This window comes from Anoplophora glabripennis, unplaced genomic scaffold (assembly GCF_000390285.2).
Source record: "Anoplophora glabripennis isolate ALB-LARVAE unplaced genomic scaffold, Agla_2.0 scaffold1142, whole genome shotgun sequence".
NCBI classification, from domain to species: Eukaryota; Metazoa; Arthropoda; class Insecta; order Coleoptera; family Cerambycidae; genus Anoplophora; species Anoplophora glabripennis.
In genome coordinates, this window is record NW_019417238.1 from 2194 (window position 1) to 24672 (window position 22479).

At 31.4% G+C, this 22479-nt stretch overlaps 1 protein-coding gene across 1 annotated transcript; it reads left to right on the forward strand.

The window, feature by feature from the left end:
- Positions 1–533: 533 nt before the first annotated feature.
- Positions 534–16996, forward strand: LOC108913294 (inhibitor of Bruton tyrosine kinase). Its single transcript, XM_018718818.2, has 10 exons — positions 534–627; positions 811–1156; positions 1283–1531; positions 1655–1830; positions 1919–2289; positions 6485–6941; positions 10304–11059; positions 13682–14636; positions 16571–16728; positions 16794–16996. The coding sequence occupies exons 2-10, from the start codon at positions 811–813 to the stop codon at positions 16923–16925; spliced, it is 3600 nt and encodes a 1199-aa protein (XP_018574334.1). The 5' UTR covers positions 534–627; the 3' UTR covers positions 16926–16996.
- Positions 16997–22479: the final 5483 nt, after the last annotated feature.

Genomic DNA, 22479 nt, shown 5'->3' on the forward strand with positions numbered 1-22479 from the left:
TATTGTCCTTGGAAAGGAAAATCTATTAAAATTTTATTTTACCACCCACAAGCGGGTAGCAAACTAACTGTTTTAATGCATTTAAATGTAGCATATATTATATTAAAAGCCAATTTCGCTTTCTCTCCCGATTATAATTTGATCCTCTATCTTTTTATATACAGTGAGCTCTCTTTCACGTTTGCGCATCTCATCTGTCATTATATTTTTACCGCAATCGGCACAATCAATAATCAATGAATGAATAATGTTCTTGTTTGCCGCCCCAAAATGGCGATTTATTATATGTCAATTTCTGCTTTTGTACTGTATATAAGCAAGGCAAAATATATCATAGACCTAATAAACTACATTAGGTCTATGGTCTATGAATAATGCATAGATGGCATAGATTATTTAAACAATGGCAATAAACATACCACTTACCTACTTACTTCGCAGTAGGTAAAATACCTAGTAGGCAATATTATTCATAATTCTTTTTTGGTAGGTTTATTGTTACATATTCTTACACAATTAAACGTCAGATTAGTTTCCAGTTGTTTACTATTCTTCATTTCTTCCAAAAGTTGTGGATTTTATTATATTTTTAAGAAAATAGTTTTCTTTAATAAGTTGAAATTGGAAGTGAGTGGTGTCTTTTTAAGTATTCCGAATTTTATTATTATGTAAAATTTTTTCAGTTTTCAATCTTTAAAGTTTACCTACCATCTGTTTATCCATATTTAATTTGTATGAATTTATATTTTGTTTTTTGATCGGTTCATATAAAATACTATATAGTTAAAATGGTGTTTTGTTAAATTTTAGATGAGTAGTACAACTGCTAACGATATTCCTGATTGTACTATTTATTGTAAGTCCGTTCAACATGGAGATATAATAACGGCTGCACTTTCTAAAAGAAGTATATCAGAATTTGACCTATGTGCTTTTCTTAATTATACATGTATGCGTTGTGAATCTGTTAGAGATTCCACTGGACGAACAGCATTACATGTGGCAGCATCTTGTGGTAGAGCAGAAGTCGTAAAATGGTTGATATGTAGCCGACATGCAGATATTGAAGCAAAGGATAAGGAATCTGGATATACTGCATTACATAGAAGTATTTTTTATGGAAAAATTCATGTAGCAGTAGAACTTATCAAATTAGGCAAGAAAGTTGTTTCCTTAATTATGATACATCCTGATTCTTTTTAAATTAATACTTTTATTATTGAAAACTTAAGATGGAATTGGATGTAAAGTTCAGTTAAGGATGATTTATATATAATTTTAGGAGCTTCAGTCTCTGAGTTAGATCTCGACCACTTAACCATATTAGAACACGCTATGAAGGATGGGTTACAACCTGATACAAACTATGGTGAATTATATTGTTGGGGATCAAATAACAACAATTTATTAGGTCCTCAGCAAGCTAGAGAAAGTCCAGAATTATTAGATGTGTTTCATAAGGAACACCCTAATGAATGTGTGAAGCAGATATGTATAGATCAGTTTCATAGTGTAATAATTACAATTTCAGGTGAGTTACTTAGTCCTTGCAACAAGTAGGTAAAATTTATATCACATTTTTATTTTATTTAAAAATTGCTTCTTTGCATAAGGTTAGTGAAATAAATTTGCAATAGTGTTTCTCATATTTCAGGAAAAGCTTATTCCTGTGGACATGGCCAAGGCGGAAGATTAGGACTTGGTATAGAACAAGCTGTAGTTAGTCCCCGTATTATAAATTTTTTGGACACACAAAAAGGTGACATTGTCACATGTCTTCAAGCCAGTATTTCAAGGGACCATAGCATTTTTTTGTGTTCTGATGGAAATGTAAGTAAAAACAAGTAATAAATGTAGCACTTAATTAGGTATTTTGATTTCACAATTATTAGACTTTCAAAATTACCTTTGAATTTAGATTTACACCTGTGGCTTAAATACATATCGGGTACTTGGGATTCAACCTCCTCCAGTAAAACTATTAATTCCAAAACCAATAAAACACTTCATCAGCGAAGCGAAGGGCGTTTGTTCAGGACGATACCATTCAGTTACATGGGGCTCCAAGTCGCTCTACACCTGGGGATTGAATGGTGGCCAACTTGGCCATAAAATAAATAATAAAACTGAAGAGCAGTACATTGTAACTCCCAAAAAAGTAAAGTTTATAAATATTGATGAAGTAGATATCAGAGCCGTGGCGGCAAGTGATGGAGCTACTGCAGTTTGTACAGATCGAGGAGATATTTATGTCTTGCATGAATTTCTCTGTAGGAAAATTGCCTCTAGGTGGGTAAGATATGTCTTTAATAGTATTCTATAGAAATACCTACCTATTCATCTTATACAAATCTATGCTGATCGCATGATTATTATTAATTTGTTTTAGTAAAAAATGTTCTTAATAATTAAGAACACATTTTTTTATGTATCTATAATATACAAGGCAATAAGACATGGAATTTAATCTAATTCTACTGAACTACAATCAATAATTAAAAATGTACAGTGTAGTGTATTCTAATAATTAAAGGGGCATCTTTTAAGATGTTTGATAACTTAATAACTAATTATAAAAATTCACTAAATCTACTAGTATTCAAAGAAAAAAGATCTCTCATTTCATTCGAAGAAAGTTATTTTCATTATATATTTTTTTTAATCTAAAATCATCTATTATCTAAATCTATGAAACAGTTTAATAAATTGAAAATGTCAATAAAACTATTCGTTTCATAAAAAAATGTTTCAAATATAATAATTATGTTTAGCAAGGTCAGATTTCTATTTCATTCTATATTCGGGACTTTTAATGATTACATAATTTTTAAAATTGCATTTGTAGCAAAAGATTCATATATTTTTATTTGTAAAACATATGGTGCTAGAATTATTTTTCAATTTATTCAACTATGTGGGCTAAAAAAATAACTTGATAATTAGGTGGGAAATCATTTTTTTAAATAAAATGAAAGATATTTTTTCTTTGCGATACAACTATTAATCAAATGGACTGAATGAATTTCTGATGTTCTCAGTAACAGTATCTCCCAGTACCTATGCCTCTTTTATATTTGAAGGGTACAGGCAAAGAAGGCGCTAGATCAAAATAATTAGTTTCGAGAAAAATTAATTTAAAGGTTTGGCATCTCTGGTATTCGTTTATTATTTGAAAATATCATATTATTTGAATTATTTTATAAATGTATTTAAGCATTGGGCTGGATACAATTCAGTCTAAAGAGCACAGACTCAGGACTATTTCTATAAAAAAAATAAACATTTTTCAAAAATGAAACAAAACATATTGAACTTAGGAATTCCTTTCGGGTCACATCAACTACAGAATATTTCCAACTTATGGAGGTTTGTTACTGTTTTTGAATTGGAGCATAACAGATCTAAAAAAATATTCCATCAGGAACAAATTTTATAGGACCTTTTTTAAGCTTACCGTACTGTAAGTAAAAAAAAAATGTAATTAGCTCTCATCTAAATATGGCAACTGATTAAAGTACTCTTGGGCAGCTGAGCCACAAAATCTTTTTAACTCTTGTGTATTTTTCCATTTGAGTTTACTAATAGATAGAAGCTCTAAAATATAAGGAAATAATTTAGTATTGCTATTGCAAAGACGTTGAGGTTGATTGGAACCTTTGGTGACGTAAATTAGAATCGCAGAGTTTTCTAGAACACGAAAACAAACACACTGTGCCCAATGTGCGTTTCGCTAACCAGATGATGCTAACTTGGTTAGCCAAACGTGCATAGGCAACAGTGTGTTTGTTTTGGTGTTGTGAAAAAGTATGTGATTTTCCTTGCAAGGACGTTCTTACAAGAAGCACCATGTATATTTTTTAAAATTTTTTTAGCTTCGTATGCAGGATCCAGAAGCTCAAATTCGTTATCCTTCAACTGATTTCCCCTAGGCATTTTAAACTTTGGATCAGTAATGGCAGTGGTTTCCCACATACCATTATAGCCGTCTCGATGAAGTATCATCCGTGGATATTCTTTTACAATCTTCATCTCCCTAATCGGTCTAGACGTAAATGGACATGTACATCTGTAACTTTTTTGCAAAAACCTCGTCCAGCTTTTGAAGTCTGTTTGATTAACTGTTTCAACATGAAAAGGGGAGGGTTTATTTCTTGCCATTTTGAATACTTCCACCCATTCTTCTGGTAGTTCTACTCGTGCCTTTTGATTTACTAGCCCAAAATCCTTGTCACATTCTAGGTACGAATGACCTCTTATTGGAAATGTAATTTTAACAACGTCCAATCATTTTTCTGTATGCACTACATAATGAAAGAAGCGGAACATTGTGTAGTTTTTATTCTGTCCTTCGCAGGAGTCGCAAAATATTTCTATTTCACGAATATCAGGATGCAGATAATGATATAAAAAATGATGTAATAAAGAACAGACATTATCACTGCCTTTCTTTCACACTATTTCTGGATACATATAAAATACGCTTTGTTACGTAGAGAGAACGTGCACATTAAATGCATACATCGACAACTGTCTTTTATAATAGACATCATTAGTGCTAATATTGGGAACCGGTAAGTTTTTTGCGAAATCGATACAAACTGTCTCTGTGGAAACTGTTTGTTGGCTACATTTCTTTGCATTTCTTTTTTTTTATAAAATTCTTCTGCCTTTGCTTTGTGTTACCTGTTTTCTATGTTCAATCTGTTTATGTCTTTATCTATTTTACGGTACATAAGATCTTCTGACTGTGATAAATTAGATTTTTCTGTTTCTAGGCTTTTAACCTTAACTAAATATTCATCGCACTGACTACATGTGTCAGATCTAGGATACACGAATGCTAAGTTTCATATGATGCATGTTTGTTTGTGTAATATTCGTGTTGACAGTTATTTCATTTAAGTTATGTTTTTGAATGAATGTGGAGAAAATTGATAAGACAACTTTCTTGGACTGTAGTCTTTAGTAGACTACACTTTAATTCTAATGGATAGTTGTCAAAGCTATATAAAGAATCTAATGTGTTACTTAAATTACTTGGGATATTGCATACTTTTCCAAAAACTAACTCCAATGGAGTATACTTTGTTTCCGTTTGAACAGTTGTATTATATGCAAAACACCAGTACGGTAACCAAGTACTCCAAGAAGCGGTGTGCTTCTCTGTTTGCATCCGTAAATAAGCTCCTAGAACTTTATGAGAATTTTCTAATGCTCCTATGCTTTCTGACGGTAAAATGTTGAATTAATTTTACTCTTTTACCTATCACGGTTGAACCTTGTCCTACATTAAAATATTGTCAATTCAGCACTTGACAGTTTAAGTTTAAAACACTAAAACTACTCTTACACTACATTTGAAAACTTTTCAAAAAACATATTAAACATCTTTTTAATATTCAGTTCTTCTGGCAAATATAATTTGGCAGAATCATGTAAGCTATAATGACTTTTGCGACCCTAAAATGAACTAATACGTTTCATGAGTACACCTCGGGTTTCTTCAGAAAGCTTATGTGGGCGGTTGGCTACCATCTTTTGGAGCATCGCCTGTCATTTTTATTGACCACTGTAAGACCTCTAACTTTTTTTGACCGATTCCATGTAAAGTTATAAATGCTTTCTTACATACTTGAACCTCTTTGGTATTCCCATTTGTAGTATTTAAGAACCTAACGCGGTACCGAAAAAAAGCATCATAAAGCACAGCATCTTGCACGGGTTGCCTAGGTCTTCGTTGCTTAATAGGCACAGTAGTAATTAAACCATACAAATAAATATTTTGTTCATCAACTGAATTAAGTAAATTAAAATTTTGAATAATTCTTCTTCGAGAAGGTTTTGATACACGCACAAAGCAGTTAAATCTTTTACTTATACAGTCTTCTCCTGTAGTATGGCTCCTCAAATTTAACAATTTATTTATCTCACTTAACCATACTTTCTTTTTTTCTTACTATCCCTAATATTCGGACATTTAAAGGTGTTGTCTTCAGCTTCACCCCCCATTACACTTCACATTTTGTTATTAAATTAATAATTTACACCAAACTACTTGTAAAAAGTTGTTGTACGAAGAATGGACATCAACTACTTGACTTGGCGCCTTTTTCTCTAGGACCTTTTTATCCAGTATAGAGAAATTTAAATAATCTGTTATTCCTGACCTAACGCGTTTTTAGCCATAACACATTTATGGGAAGATAGTATACACCAACGACTATTAGATGGTGCAAATACCTCGTTTTCAGTAAAAATTGACATAGCGCCTTCTTTGCCTGTACCCTTCATTTATAATTATAGAAAAAAAATCTTGCCCTATATTATACAAATGTTTTTAAGGACTACCCTCTGTAGAAGCAAATATTAATTTATTGGATCTTTGGATATATTTTTCAAATAATGACTGACATTGATGTAGATTCTGATTGAAATTTAATTAAAAATATCTTTGATAGCCACTATGTATAACTATTATTTCTAGACAGTTAAATGTGGTTCAAATTGATATTACTGGTGGAAAAGTAGATGCCACTTCTCTAAACCAGGAATCAAAAAAATCTCAATGGGAACTAAAAGTTGTTGCTTTAACAAACACTGGGAATCTTTTATTATGGCAGCAATCTGATCCACAACTTTGTAGATGCATTTTTTCCATAAACAGAGCAATTATTGCAAAGCATGTTGCAATAAATATTAATGAAGTATTGTTAGTAACGGATTATGGTGAAGCCTTTAAAGGAAATATCTGCCAGAGAAAGAAGAAACATGTAAATCTAAATAATGTTGAGAAAAATGTGAAAGGTAATGAGAAAAGTGCCTTTCACAAATTTTTAGAAAAAGAAGATTGCACATTAGTGCAGTTAAAGAAGATTTGCAAAATTCATCGAGCTATTTTTATTCAAAGTGACACTAAAGGCAAAGATTTTTGTATTATACAGGTACATTATATAAATAATATAAAAGTATATTTTTATTAAGGGTGTCCCAGAATTACACAAGAAGTAGTTTTGATAGAACATACAGGTTTTTAATTAAAAATTGTTAAATTTTTTATCGACTCAGATAAAGTACACTCGATGCAAGATAAAGGTTTCCAATCTGAATCGTACTTTGTTTGAAATATGACGGCTTAACCGCTTGTCTATTCCCATTAAACTCGTGTGGCAATATTTTAGCGTCACATCTGACATTTTACGAGTTTTGTACAAAAATGCTTTCCTGGTAGATTGGCATTTTTAAAATGGGACTAATCGGCAAACTCTTATAGCAGACCCCGTATGCATTTTATATTATCTTGTTTCTATTAAAAGAGTTGCATTTACATTACAATAGACAAATCGATTCATCCTAGTTAATAAATCTTGGGAAACGTCTACTACCTACTTACGAATAGTTAGATTGAATGGATTTAAGAAAATTAAAAATTTTATTTTTTTTTTTAATTTTGAAAACCCTGCAGCTCGGAAACGGCGGGCTTAAGAGCCTATGTGTGTGTAACAAATTTTACTTAATTTTAGCCACAGAATGGGCCTCTGGTTTTTTTCTGTACGCCATTAATGATCACGGTATAGGTGCCCCCCATGAAATCAGTTGAAGTTTCTTATAAAAGTTGTAAAGCATACAATTCTACATAAAAATGGCTTCTTGACTTTTTCTTGTATTATTAAAATTAATAAAGTTAGGGAGGCTGGAAGTTAAGGGAAGGTTTCAAACATTTAAAAAAATCATAACAAGCAGAAAAATGAATGAATTTTGTATTTTTTTTTCAATCTACTCTAAAAAATGTAACTTTTGTTTTCAGAGAAATAGATAATTTTTAATTTTTTATAAGTTATAATTTCAAATTTTTAATCGTTAATTTTAAGGATGTAACAAAACTGAGACAATTTTTTTCTATACTATTTGCTTAATTATTTAAAATAATGAAAAGTTGTCTTCGAATTTTTTTTTACGTTTGTTTTTTAGACAGACAAATTTATTTACCTTTTTATATTTTGAATTTTATTTAGCTCTTACGACACTGCCAGGACAAAGATAATAAATCACATTCGCTTTGTCGCACTCGTGGTACCGAAGTTGTGGACAACTCGTATACTTATGACAAAGATAGATTATTTTGTTCGCTATTGTCAATGCGCGTGCGTCAGTAAACGTGTGTTTCTTTAAATTATTGTATACTCAATATCCATTGTTAATCTCAAAAAGGTAAATACATATTAATAAGAATTAATATTTTTTCTTTTAACCTAAAACGGATGCAAACTANTAGATTATTTCGTTCGCTATTGTCAATGCGCGTGCGTCAGTAAACGTGTGTTTCTTTAAATTATTGTATACTCAATATCCATTGTTAATCTCAAAAAGGTAAATACATATTAATAAGAATTAATATTTTTTCTTTTAACCTAAAACGGATGCAAACTAACCCTCATGTTCACCCCTAAAAATAATATTTCCGTGATAACTTGGGTTCTAATCAATATTTTGGTATAAAAGAAAATGGAAATTACTTCTTATAAAAAAAACATTTATGGGCTTATGTAATGCGCCAGTTGAATGAACAGTATGACGATATTCTACCAAATAGAGATACGCTCTGGGAACGTATACAAAATATTTGGAACACTATAGACGTGAATTATATGCGACCCCTTGTTACATCTATGCCAAACAGATTACAAAAGCCGATATTGATTCGGATGGTGGTTGGACATATTATTAGACTGTTTTGTTTTTTCATTGTTTATAAAATGATGTCAAAATAAGTAAATAAGTTCATAACATTATGGGCCCGGAAATGCTTCCTTTCTGATAGACGTAAGATTTTAAAAAATCCTGTTTTTCTAAATATTTCGAAAACGATTTAAGATATTACACTGAGCTTTGGTGTATAGTACAGTGGCAGTGTAATATCTTAAATCGTTTTTGAGATATTTAAAAAAAAAACGATTTTAAATTTCTTTCGACATCTATCTCAGAAAGGAAACATTTCCGGACCGATATTGTCATGAACTTATTTACTTACTTTCACTTCTTCTAGAACACATCCTTAAAATATTTCCCTTTCCTCCCGAAACTGTATAAGTTATAATAAAACTAGTTTACAATATTTTTTTATTTTGTTGCATTCATGACCTACCTACCTACTTTCTGCAGAATATAACACAAATTCTTATTTCAAAATATTAATTTTCTCAGTGACAAGAAAAATAATGTGACAAGATAAAATAATTTCAAAACCTGTATACTTTCCTCTTTTTATAATGCATATACTTCAGGCCTGCAATTTTTTGTTATGTGTCGTTACACACGTGCCTACACAAAAAAAAATATGACACGCCCCTAATTATTGATGCCTCCCAAAATTCCTATTAATAGTCCAACGGCTCGCCCCTTTAAAAGTAGTATGCCTTTTAGGTTGGAAGCCTTTATCTTGCGTCGAGTGTACATTGTATGTATGGAATAGCATATCGGGTAAATGGCCTCGAAGGCTTTTCTGGCCCATATATACTATTTTGTCGAAATTTTCCATGATTTTTCATAAATGTGGCTGAATTTAATTAATACAGCGCTCAATTTCCTCAATCAAGGTGATGGTGGTCCTGGGCTTGTTGGCATAAACCTTAGACTTCAAAAAAATCCAAAGAAAACCAACTCCAGTCCAACGGCGTTAAATCACATGATCTGGGTGGCTAATTCTGATCACTAAAACGGGGAATTACACGACCAGAAAATGACTCATACAGTAACTTAATTGCTTCTCGGGTTGTATGGCATATCTTGCAATTTAGGCACAAAAAACGGAATTGTCAGGTCACAATAGTGGGCACCATTAACTGTCATTGCCTGACCATCCGCATTTTCGTTGTATGCATTTGTTTCTCAACAATCACTTGTGAATTTTCTGAACCCAAAATGCGACAATTTTGTCGATTAACGAAGCTATCAAGATGAAAATGAGCCGCATCGCTGAAGATGATTTTGTTCGACTCTCAGCAACAGTCTCACAGACTGCTTCGATGTTTTGTGTTGAACGACTTGTTGAAGAATGGCCAGAGTGTTTATGAAAATTAATCCAGTCCCCCAGAATTTTTCAATCTAATCTCTTACAGTTGATGAAGTTAAATCACTTTAATAACCCTGAACTGTCAGCTGTCACCTTGTCTTTTTTCATTGGCAACACTTCACCGTACAAATGGCGCATAATTCAGATTTTGCTGTGAATTTTGGGTCACCTGATATAAGTAGTTTTATATATATTTCTGATTTTATTGCATATATGTATGTTAATGATTTTTAGGCTCTTCCATATAAATTGTTTGAATTCCCTAAAATTATCGATTCTGAAATGCAAAAGGACCTTAATACATTGCTAGACAATGCAGATGAATCAGATAATATCCACGATATAGTATTTAAAGTTGGTCAAAAATATTTTCCAGCACATCGTTACATCATATCAACAAAAAGCCCTTACTTTGAAGAATTATTTTGCCAAAGTAAAGAAGAAGTCATCACCTTAAATGACGTACACGATGCAATATTTGAACAGTTTTTGTTATACATTTATACGGGTTGTTGTGATCTTACTAGCTGTGGAGAATTAAAAAGTGAAGTGCTTCGTAATATGCACCAAAACCACAGTGATTTGGTGGAAAATAGTAAGTTACAAGAAAACGAGGCGCAGATAACTTCTGACATGTCAGCATATGAATATTATCAAAACACTAAACATGAACAGAAAATTAAGCTGTTGAATAGTAGTCAAAACCTTAAAAACCCCATAAGAATGTTACAAGAATTGGCCAAAAGATACGGATGTAAAGAATTACACAATACACTAAGTAACTTGGAGATGCAAAAATGTGTTATTAGATTCAAACATGCCGCCGAATCTAAGCTCTTAGTACCCATGGTATTTAATAGGATGATGTTTCCAAATTTTTATGATATCACTATTAAATGTAGGGACAATAAAGAAATTATGGCACATAAATGTATTTTAGCAGCTAGATTGGAGTATTTTAATAATATGTTTTCGATGAGATGGAAAGGGGTAAGTTACTTTATAGAAAAATCCTACAAATATTTGATTTACCCATTGAATTTATCTGAAAATTTATTAATTTACAATAAAATTCGCCCCATTTAGCAGACTCACCAATCAGAGATAGAAAATTATTTCACTTACCACATAATAAACTTAATTACTTTTCTCCATCGAAAATTGTGCCTTTGATCTTATGTCATCTATGAGTTACTGAAAATACCTGATATTGGATTAAAAAAAGATAATTAAATTTACAAGGTACTGGTTTCTTTCATAATGTTTTGTATTGTTTCGAGCCAAAATCTTAAAATACAGGATGATTTAAGTCTCTTCTTTTTTTAAGTGCAGGGTGTTGGAATATTGTAAATTTAAAAAAAAAACATTCTAAAGTTATTTAAGTATGGTATAATTTTAGTTTTTTCTGTGGTTATTCGCTGCATGTTAAATAATTTAATTGGGAATTAAATAAACCCATGTCTAACGAAAAAATATCACACTGAAGAAAAGCAGACAAAATGGTCAGTGTATACAATAGATACAGGCTGTTCATTTAAACAAATTAAATAAAATAATGCCTAGAATAAATGGGGCAGCAAATGTAATAGAAAATAATTTTAGAATGTGCAGAAATTTAGTTGATGCGATTGATTTTACTTGGTATATTTTGTCATATTATGATCATTATCAGCACTACAGAGGCATACATTTTACGTAATTTTTTTAAATGCAGCTATTAGGAACTGTTTTTCAATAAAGACAGTTTATTCAAAAACTGTCACTTGTGGTGACACTAAAACCAAATTTGTACTAGGTCGTCTATTCGGAACCTCCTGAAAATAAATAGCCACTTATAGTAGGATCATATTCGATGCAAAGTAGAGCAAAAGTTGTCGGTCTTTTATCAAAGGAAAATCGTGTCATCATTTTTAGGAGGCGTAAGATGAACCATTTCAAATTTAAAATGAAATTCAATGTTAAATCTGAAATACCGCTGCATACGCCTTGTGTTCTGGAAGTAGCTGTAGTCGCCCAGGTGCTCGAGTGTACGAAGTAGTCGGTTATACGTCAAATACTAACCTCGTCAGCTTGATCGTAAAACAGGAGCACCTCCAAAAAACAAGTAAACAAAAGTGGCGCGTACAGAGGAAATTAAAAAACAAATTGGATTTATAATAAATTACATTTAAAATAAATAGTTTATGAGAATAAAGGAATTTTTGTAGGAACAAGGGTGTCAGACGTGAACTGATCCCCTCGTCCCTTCATAATGGATAAAGAAATTATTCAATTTCTAAAACCCTTAAAAGCGTACTGCATTGGATCCCTTGACAGGCAATGATTTATTACTTTGCATCGAATATGATCCTACTAGGTTTGCTATGCATTTGTTTTTCGTCGGATTTTTGCTTATAAAAAACACTTTTCTATTGTGTGTTATTTTGTCCGATATGTGGTAATCGTTTATCATATCCCGTGAAATTCCGATTTCCAGCTGTCGGACTGAAAAAACGCGGCTTGAAATTTGTCGGACAACAATACTTTTTGACTGAATTAATTATTTACAATTAGTTTTACTAAAAATTACCTATGTGGTAGTTGATTTTTAGTACCCTGTCATTTTGGCATGTTTCGGCCGGTAGACACGTCAATGTTGGAAGAATTTCTGTCGGACAAATTTAAATCGGCATTTGCAACAAAATTTCCAGTAACTTAAGCTAAAAAAAAGATGCGGTCTTGACTGTTCAAGACCCCGGGAAATTGCCATGTTCTTGGACTTTTCCAAGTGGAAAAGCGGAGGAATCGAGAAAAGTCGCAGAGGAAAAGTGTGGTAGACTCGTCAAAACGAAGTTCCTCACGAGTTATAAAGTATGTGGTAATCAACTTTCCAGGGGGTGCCTGTACTGTGGACTAAAGTGAAAACTGACTGGGGAGTAAAAGAGAATAGGAATACTAGAGTTCATTAACATCACCATTAATTCAGATAAATATAAGGATATCTTGGAGAGAGTAACTTATTTTTAACGGCATCAAAACAATTCGTCATCAGAAATTTAATTTTCCAACAGGATGGTGAGATCCTCTGTCATATGATTAAACTTATAAAGAAATTGATTTGGAGCCAATGACATTGTCTTGAGATGGCTGTCAATCAGCCTTGACCTAAACGCTTGAAACATTATGATACCATTTGAAAAAGTCCTTGCAGAACAATACCCAAACGATAATTTTCGATCTCAAAAGAAAAATCCAGATTTCTGAATATTTCACTCCCGCTTTAATAGATTCTTAGGTGACATTATGCCAAAGAAAATTTGCGCTGTTATACAGGACAAAGGAGAGGTTACGAATAATGAAATTATAAGCAAACTCTTGTCCAAACATTTACTTGCCACCACATTTGGAAGCTTTTTTTAAATTCTCATTGCAGTTTAACTGGACAACCTTATTTAAAAATTACATCAAATTTATAATTGGTATTCAAACATTTAGCTGTTAGGGCTTATACTTGCTGCTAAAATATATTTATACATTTAAAATTCACCCTGTATATAATTTGCATTATTTTTCTTAAAATTTTCCACAGATTTTTTTTTATTTGCTCTTGGATTTGATTTCACTTTTTTTCAGGCTGAAACCTCTGAAGTAACCTTACCATTTCCAAAAAGTATTGCAGAAGCATTGCTGGAATTTTTATATACCGACTCTGTGACATATCTAAATGGCACTGATATTGATCATCTTTTCAAGATACTAATACTTGCTGATCAATTATTTGTTATAAGGCTCAAAGAACAGTGTGAATCACTGTTGACAAACCTGCTGACATTGAAAAATGCCGTCCAACTGCTTTCTTTTGCCGATTCATATAATGCAAAAAAGCTCAAGCACTGCTGTATGAAATTTATTACGTTAAATATAACAGCATTTTTAGAGTTGAGATCCCTTGAAGAATTGGATGATGAACTGTTGATAGAACTTTCTGAATTCTATTTTCAAAATACAAAAAAGCTCTCATGCAGATTTATAACTCCATATTCTGTAGCTCCTTTGGATGAGGAAATTATCTCGTTAACTAGTCTACATAATTTTTCATTAAAAGATGAGGTGGAACAAAAAGTTTTGGTTAAGTCCAGTCAGAAAAGAAAATCTCGAGCACATAAAATTAGTTTATCTGAAAAAAACAAATCATTGGACAATGACATTATTAGTTTAGATAACTTAATACAGTTTCCTGACATACCCGAGGTAATTTCAGAATCCAAGAAAGATTCGAAAAATATGCCTGATAGAGTTAAAGCTATTACTTTGGCCAGTGAGAAAATTAAAGGAGAGGATATTGAGCCACAATTTACAAAGCTGTCTTCCAACAAAAATTACAGTTCTTCTAGTCTGAGTAGATCTTTTAATGAAGAAAATGATTTTCCAGAACTGAATAGTCCACCGTTATATTCGAACAATAGTTTTTATCATAAAACGCCTCCTCAGAAAATTGATTCCAAACATAAAATTATTAGACTGTCCCAAAAACAAAGAAAGAGGTTATCTTCTGAAAGCAACAATAATATCGGGCCTTCAACACCAGGTATGCATTTATTAGAAATACTTCAAAATGTATTTAGTCATCGGTATATATTTATGTATTAAAAATTCAGTGAAATAAGTGATATAAGATGTGTTTCATATTATTGCCAAAGTATGTGTGCCAATTTACTAATATCAATGCTAAAACATAAAACATAATAATTTACATTATAACATTTAATATATCTTTTTGAAACCTGAATCGTAAAAATAATTGAAGCCAGAACTATTACTTTATTATAATATCGATACCATTATTTAGAACAATTAAATAATTTTAACTTTTCCAACAGATATCCCATTACTTTCATCATGTTTAATATTATCAAGTACATTTGTAATGTGATTTAAAATACTGGGAATGTGAATTCATTGTGTGGGATTTTTTTATAAATTCAAGGCTTTATTGTAAAAATTTTATATACATTTTTATTTTTCAAAGTATTGTCCATCGCTAGTCACTACTTTTTCCCATCTTTCTAGCAGCATATGGATTCCACATCAAAAGAACAACTCGTCTTTTGATTCTGTCCACCAATTGGTTCAATTTTTCGTATCTTCATGCTGCTTAGCCAGGCCATGCTCCATGAATCGGAACAAGTAGTAATCTGATAGAGCAATGTCTGGTGAATATGGCGGATGTGGTAAAACATTTCATTTCAGTCTTTCTAAGTATGTTTCGAATTGCAGCTATTTTTTCTTAAATGCACGATTCAAACGCATCAATTATTTTCGGTATTGCCCATGAATAATGGCTTCATTCGGTTGAAGCAGCTCATAGTACGTAACATTAAGCTGCTCCCACCAAATACAGAGCATGAGCTTTGAACCATGAATATTCGGGCTTTGCCGTCGATGTTGATGCACGACCAGGCAAACCTCACTATTTTCTACATTTAGGATTATTATTATTATTATTAGTGTTTCAATCTTTCATCGCCAGTGAAAATATTTCTCGGATTTATCTTCCTTACATTTGAATCATACTGAGTGTGTTTAAACTTTTGGAAACTGTTGTGCAATCAACATTCAACAATGCAGCAAGTTCATCTTGTGTTTGACATGAATCTTGATCGAATAATGCTTCTAATACTTCAGCTTCGAAGTTTTTGGGTTGTTCAGGGTGTTCTTTGTCAACTGTACCAAAGTCACTACTTCTAAAACGTCAAAATCAATACTCACTCTTTTATCTATGGAATATATTCACTGTAACTTTCCAACAGCATTCGATTACTTTCGACAGCGCTTTTCTTTGAATTAAACAAGAAAAGTAAACCTTCCCACAAATGCTGTTTTGTTGGTTCGCAATTCGATATCTTTGGAGCTGAGAAACAGTATGTTGTTTACATTTCAGCAAAATGACACATAATAAGATGTAAAGCGTAATGACAGAATTTTGACATGAATATAGTTATCGAAGAGTGTGATGCGATATAGCAAGTTATGCCATTTATTGTAAATCCCCCGAAATTAACATTTTCCTTATTAATAAATAAATTATCATTATTTAGTGTTTCTTTGATTATACTCTCTAGGACTGTAGTCTGATTTAAATTAATTGAAATAAAAAGACTTTTGAGAGTACTCATAGAAATAACAATTTGTTTATGCTGGCTTTTACGTCAAACACTATAAAAAAATTCTGTTAAAACATTCTCACATATCAAAAAAATATTCTATACCACAGAAAAATAATTATTTTTTCATAAGTCAATTCTTTCAAAAATTGAGTTTGAGGCACCTCGGAGAGTACAAGAGGTTAGCTCACCTTGTACAATTATTAGTAATAATTTAGAATAACAGCAGTTCAGAGAATTGTAAGGAGTATATTTTTTAGTGATTGTAATCGGTTAGGAATAATTTAAAACCTATAAAAATGTGTTACTTGAATCGGTACTAATACATTTTGAAGGGTTAAACTCAAATTTTTTGTAGAGAGCCCAAAAAATCCGTGGAAAATTATTCCGGATATATCTAGCAGTCCCATTTCAGCTCCAGATACAAAATCAACAATCACTGATATCATTTATCATGAAAAGAGGCAAAAGGAAAATTTGGTGAAAATCACTACTAAGCTTCTAACTTATACTCAGGTGTGTAAGCAAAAAAGTTATAACGAATTCTTTTAAAGTTGCAATTATTTATAATTTTTGTCTAGATCGAAGACCGAGCCATTGATGAACTGCACAAATTTTATAATTGTGACGATGTAACTGATGAAATTATCACTATTGAGCGAGTAGCGATCGGTGCCATCGCATCACCTGTATGGGTTCCAAGAACCAAGTGATGTTAATGCCTTTGTTGAAAATTTGTGATATAAGCTTTTTAATTTGTTGATGTAACATAGAATATATGATTTTAAATATATTAGTATAAGTTTTATTCGTAAAATTTGTTTATGTTAAATATCAGTGGATACCTACACGAGTTATTTAAAAAATATTTTCAAAATACTTCAAAATCTATTTACATAATCCGTAAAACTTATATAAAAAAGAAAAACACCTACTAAATGTCAACAAATAGATAGGTACACATCTGTCATTCTGTACATCTTAGCATTTATTATAACTAAAACTATTGTCCGAACTTTAATGATGTGTTTTACTCACAAATTTATAAAAAAAAGTTTCTACAAATTCAAACTAAAATAAAGGGCCACTTACGGGTGCTAATTAAGATAAAAAAGTTCCCATAAACGTGGGTCCAAAAGTGCTTTTTTTTCAAGGTACGTGGTGTTAAATCTAAGAAATATTGTATACCGGTCTGGCCAGGTAATTCTTTCACATAGACTAAGTAAATTACACGCATCCCCCCTATTAACTTCGGATGGAAGGGGTAGGACATGACATATATCAGCGAGGCTGCGATTCGAACTCTCATAATTGGCTGGCTGTGGCAGCGCACATGCCCCGTTGCAGTTTTTGTGAACCGACCGAATACCTAAAGCGCTTTGCTGTTTGTTTAGTTTTATTTTTATTATTATTCCACTCAAAGCTTTGGTAAGAAGTACATGGAATATTACAAAATAAAAATGGTGTACAGTGTCAAACAAAAAATTAATATTATTAAATGGTATTGTCGTGCAGAAAGTGCAGAGGAAGTCATTGGCCGATATATATATTTTCATACCCTGACGAACCAGTTCCCACTGCTAGAACTGTTTTGAATATTTTTCATAAGTTTGAGGTGTGTGGATGTGTTAATCGGTGTACAAAATGTAGCAATCAGGAACCTCGTCAAGTTCCTAAAGCAAGGAGAGAAAAAGAGGTTAATGTATGTGCTTTTGTGGTGTAAGTAAGTGAGCCTTGTTCTTCCTCCCAAATTTGGGAAGAACTTGACATTTCAAGTCGTACAGTTTGTCGCATCTTAAAAAAAAATGATTACAAAGCCTATAAAATGCAAACTTCTCAAGAAATTATTCGTGGCGATCAAATAAGGCATATGGAGTTTTGTGAATCCATTAGGGAAAAAATAGATGAAAATAATGAATTTGCTAGGCAGATTTTATTTACAGACGAATAATCTTTTTCCCTACATGGCCGTCATAATCCTTCAGTGGTCCAATATTGGTCCCAGGAAAACAAGGATTTAAGTATACCATTAAGAACACAGTACCCTCAAAAGGTAAATGTTTGGGCTGGCATTTTAGGCAATAATATTGTGGGTTCCTTTTTTATTGATGGTAACTTAAATGCTGAGAGATATTTGCATTTATTACAAAATAGTGTTGTACCAGCTGTACGAAACTTAGATGTAAATTTTGAGGAAATTTAATTTCAGCAAGACGAATGTCCTGTACACAACGCAAGGCCAGTTCAAAATTATTTGGAACAAACTTTTCTTGAAAGGCTTATTTCCACAAGAGGTATCATACCTTGGCCTCTTCGATCTCCAGATCTGACACCCTGCGACTTCTTTTTATGGGGTTAAAATTAGAAATATTTTAGGATCAGTTACTCCTGAAATTTTGTCAAATGTTCGTCAAGAATTTTACGACAGATTAGGGTATTGTGAAATTCAAGCAGGTGGTTTCTTTTAACACCTAATTAGTTAATAATAAGCTTTTATTTAATAAGCATTTGAAAATAATTCATTATTTTGCTTAAGAATTACCACTCATTTTATTTTAAAATACTGTTTTAGTTTTTGCTAAAGGTTAAAAATAAATAAATAAATAAAGTTGAAATGTATGGTCTCAAAACCTTTTATCATTTTTGTAAAAAAATATCGTACAAATCGTATCTTAGACGTACGTTGTTCCCAAATTCCTAATGCAAGACAGAGACAATAAACCAATAGTCAAGGAGAGCTTAGAACCGCAGGCTTTGCACACTTCTTATGGCGTTTTTTTATTCCCTTATATCGATGGCATAAAGTTATACAAATGATATGGGGGCGGAGTCAGAATCATAAGGGGAGACTGGTGAAATATTTATATAATTTACTAACTTTGTGTCAGAAATAAAAATATGGCCAGACTGGTATACACAAATAACTCTGATGATGATTGATGTAGTTTAGGGAAACTTGGGCTGTCAAATTAATTAAGCAATGATAAAAGTTTACTATGAATTGCAGACATACCGCGGAAACACTGTAACTAAGAACCCAAGAATGCAGTGCAGTCACAATGTGATCATTGAAAGTTTGGAGAAGTTATTTTTCAATTTTACGCCATTGAACTTTCCGAACTATTAATAATGATCACTGCATTTTCAATAAAAAATTCTCATATTTTTTTTGTGAAGAGAACGCTTTTAGAACTATATTTAATTTAATCAACTGTGCAAGTTTATTTAGGCTATAAAAAATATTAACTCAAAAATTATTCACTTTTCAAATAAAATGAAAGAGATAGAATTTTTTCAAACACAAATAAGAATCAAATGGACTGACTGAATTTCAAAAATTCCCAGTTGGCTTCGAAATTCTTTAGTTCTTAGAAATGGTACAACTGGCTGATACAATTACGTGTGAATTCAGTGAATTTTACCTTTACTCAGTTCAGCTGCCCAGCTTAATTAATCTATATCAAACATCTTCAGAGATATTTGGATATTTGCGAAGACGTGATATGTTTCAAAAACGTTGACACTGTTTCTCCTTAATGAAACATTTTCCGACCCATATTTACCAGTTTTTTTATTTTTATACGCTCGGCATACACTTTTTTATTTCAACACTCAAAAATGTTTAATTTTAAAAATTGGAAAGATATAATTTTATTGTATTATTATTATTTTATTTTATTTACTGATGACATTATTTAAATTATTGTTTGTCTTTACTTCAGAAATGACTTAACGTCATGACACTTGTAGCAATAATTACCTTGTATATATGACATTTTGCCATTTAACTTGAAAATAATGGTGTCAAATTTGAAATGTCTTCAAAGAGAATATTATCAAATTTGCCTCTGTATATATAAAAAAAACTAGCATATGGCAATTAAATATTAAAACTGAGTACCAGATTTGAATAAATTCACATTAGGCTTTTTCTTGTAGTTGAAGAAAAAACATTTCTTTTTTGACTTTAGCACTCTGTATCTTAAAAATTAAGCTTATAGGATTTTTTATTTAATTGAGATGTAGAATCCATCATTATTTTCTGAGCAAGCACACAGACAGACAATAACCGCAAAAGATTGCGTATGATTAGGTTCTCGTCAAAGTTTGTTGCACTATTAGATCGGGTACCTACTTGTCTAAAAGAAATAATAACATTTTATTATTGAATCAAAGCCAGATTACAATAAAACCTGTTACGAACTAGCTCTTTATGCTGCCTACTAATCGCAATCATATTAATCAAACTATCAAGCACTATGTCTATTCTTTTATACTTTGTGTGGGCGGCACCCCTATATATGTTACTTCTTGAACTTTATTATAAGACGTTCACTTGTTAGATACCTGCATCTTAGACTATCTCTTTGATAATAATTCATTTATGTTTAATTGGTATTGACCAGAGGTCAGTTTGTAGAATAATTCTCACAGTATATTTTTCTATCACTGATTGAAACACTATGAATCTACGTTACTTTTTTTTTAGAAAAACTAATTATATTATATTATTATTAATAGGATTGGGGAATATTTTACATGAGCTTTTTTTAGCAATTTAATTCATTTCTAATCGTCAAATAGCCGCTAATGTACACTTAAAAAAAATTCTAAATATTATTTTAAATTAACAATTAACAATTTTATCTGTATTATTCAATCATACCCCGCTATTTTCGATGCTGCTGAACACGAATCTGAAGTTATTTCTGTGCGGTCGAACCAAGTTTTCGAGAAAAAAATGTTTCAAAATTCTAACCTGGATATTTTAGATAACACTAGGTACGTAGAACTCTGTATATTTTATGTAGCTCTCAGAACATCTGTTATGAACAATTAATACTCTTCATTTTCGCAAATTTCAAGTAAAAAAATATGTATTTAATAAATAAAAATTTTGTAGTTTGAATCCACTATTTGTAATTCCTGATGACAGCATTGAGTTCCCACACTCTCATTTATCTCTGTTCATCTCACATAAAGTTACTATAATTTTATTTATTAAATACATATTTTTTTAGTTCAAATTTGGGAAAATGTGTTTCTTAAACAATGTTGATTGTTTATTACAGATGTTCTGAAAGCTACATAAAATATACAGAGTTCTACGTAGTGTTATCTGAAATATCCAAGTTAGAATTTTGAAACCATCGAAAATATGGGCTTAGACAAAATTTCGTGAAAATTGAAGAGGGTCCCACTATAGTAAATAATTACCATAAATATTTGTTTTGACCGATTAAATTAGTTTCCCAGAATGAATGTGCGTGGATGTGTAAATATTTTTTGTCTGATCTGGCCTTTTGATACGACAGCCAACACTCGCTTACTTATAGAGATCCCCCCGTATTTCGAAAAGTGAACGCATGATGTAGGCGCATGCGTTGTTAAAAAACCAGTACCCTCTGCACATTTAAAAACCTAACCTGCAAAAAATGTTTATGTTTTGTTGGTGCGGTGGAGCTGTCTACTTCTAATTACAGTGCTAATTTATTTTATATTTGGTTATATAAATTTAATGCAGATCAGTTTCCTCAATATCTTGAACTAATTTTCTTATTTGAGAAGGCTGATTCAGTTTTTTTTTAAATAATTAAAAAGACATTTTTTATATAAGAACAGAAACTGAAATTGTGTGTGTTATGTGACAATGAGCATATATCGTGGAAGAAACAAAAAGGAATTTTATTTGTCTTCATTGCTGTACGACTCCATAGATGATAGGGATTTCAGGTAAGATTATTTCCTTGTACTTACCTCAAGATTTAAAATTTGCAGTTTTGTAAATACCTATTTGTATCAAGTTTAATAGAACTTTAGCTTTAAACAATAAAATACCTATAGTGTAGTAGTTCCTGCTTACCTTATTATTCAATGTAACAAATTTTAATTACGTCGGATCAAATTGATAAAATTTAGTTTGGAAGTGAAGTTATGGTTAGGTCTCTGCTTTAATACTCCTAAATACCTACCTATTTTTTTTTACAATTGAAGTTGTATAAAAAAATTTCACTATTTTTTATTATCGAGCTCAGTATTAAGTATACCTAATTGACGACAGCCTCGTTTTGGAATAAAGTTTCAATTAAAAAAAGTATATTTAATTGTAGAGGTAGGTACTCACTCAGTGGGCAAATTTGTTATTATGAGCAATCTTAAATCTAGACAAATTAGCTAAACAATATTTTTATTTAATGGGATTGTACTAAAAAAGTAAAAAAAAAAAATTGAAAGTGAGAAATGATATCTACAAATGTTTTTTTGTAA

What these genes read in the sequence shown, in the direction of transcription:
- LOC108913294 (XM_018718818.2), top strand. Translation starts at nt 811, where the DNA reads ATGAGTAGTACAACTGCTAACGATATTCCTGATTGTACTATTTATTGT. An exon ending in AGTAGAACTTATCAAATTAG is followed by an intron (nt 1,157 to 1,282) that starts GCAAGAAAGTTG and finishes ATATAATTTTAG; the next exon opens with GAGCTTCAGTCTCTGAGTTA. An exon ending in TGTAGGAAAATTGCCTCTAG is followed by an intron (nt 2,290 to 6,484) that starts GTGGGTAAGATA and finishes TATTATTTCTAG; the next exon opens with ACAGTTAAATGTGGTTCAAA.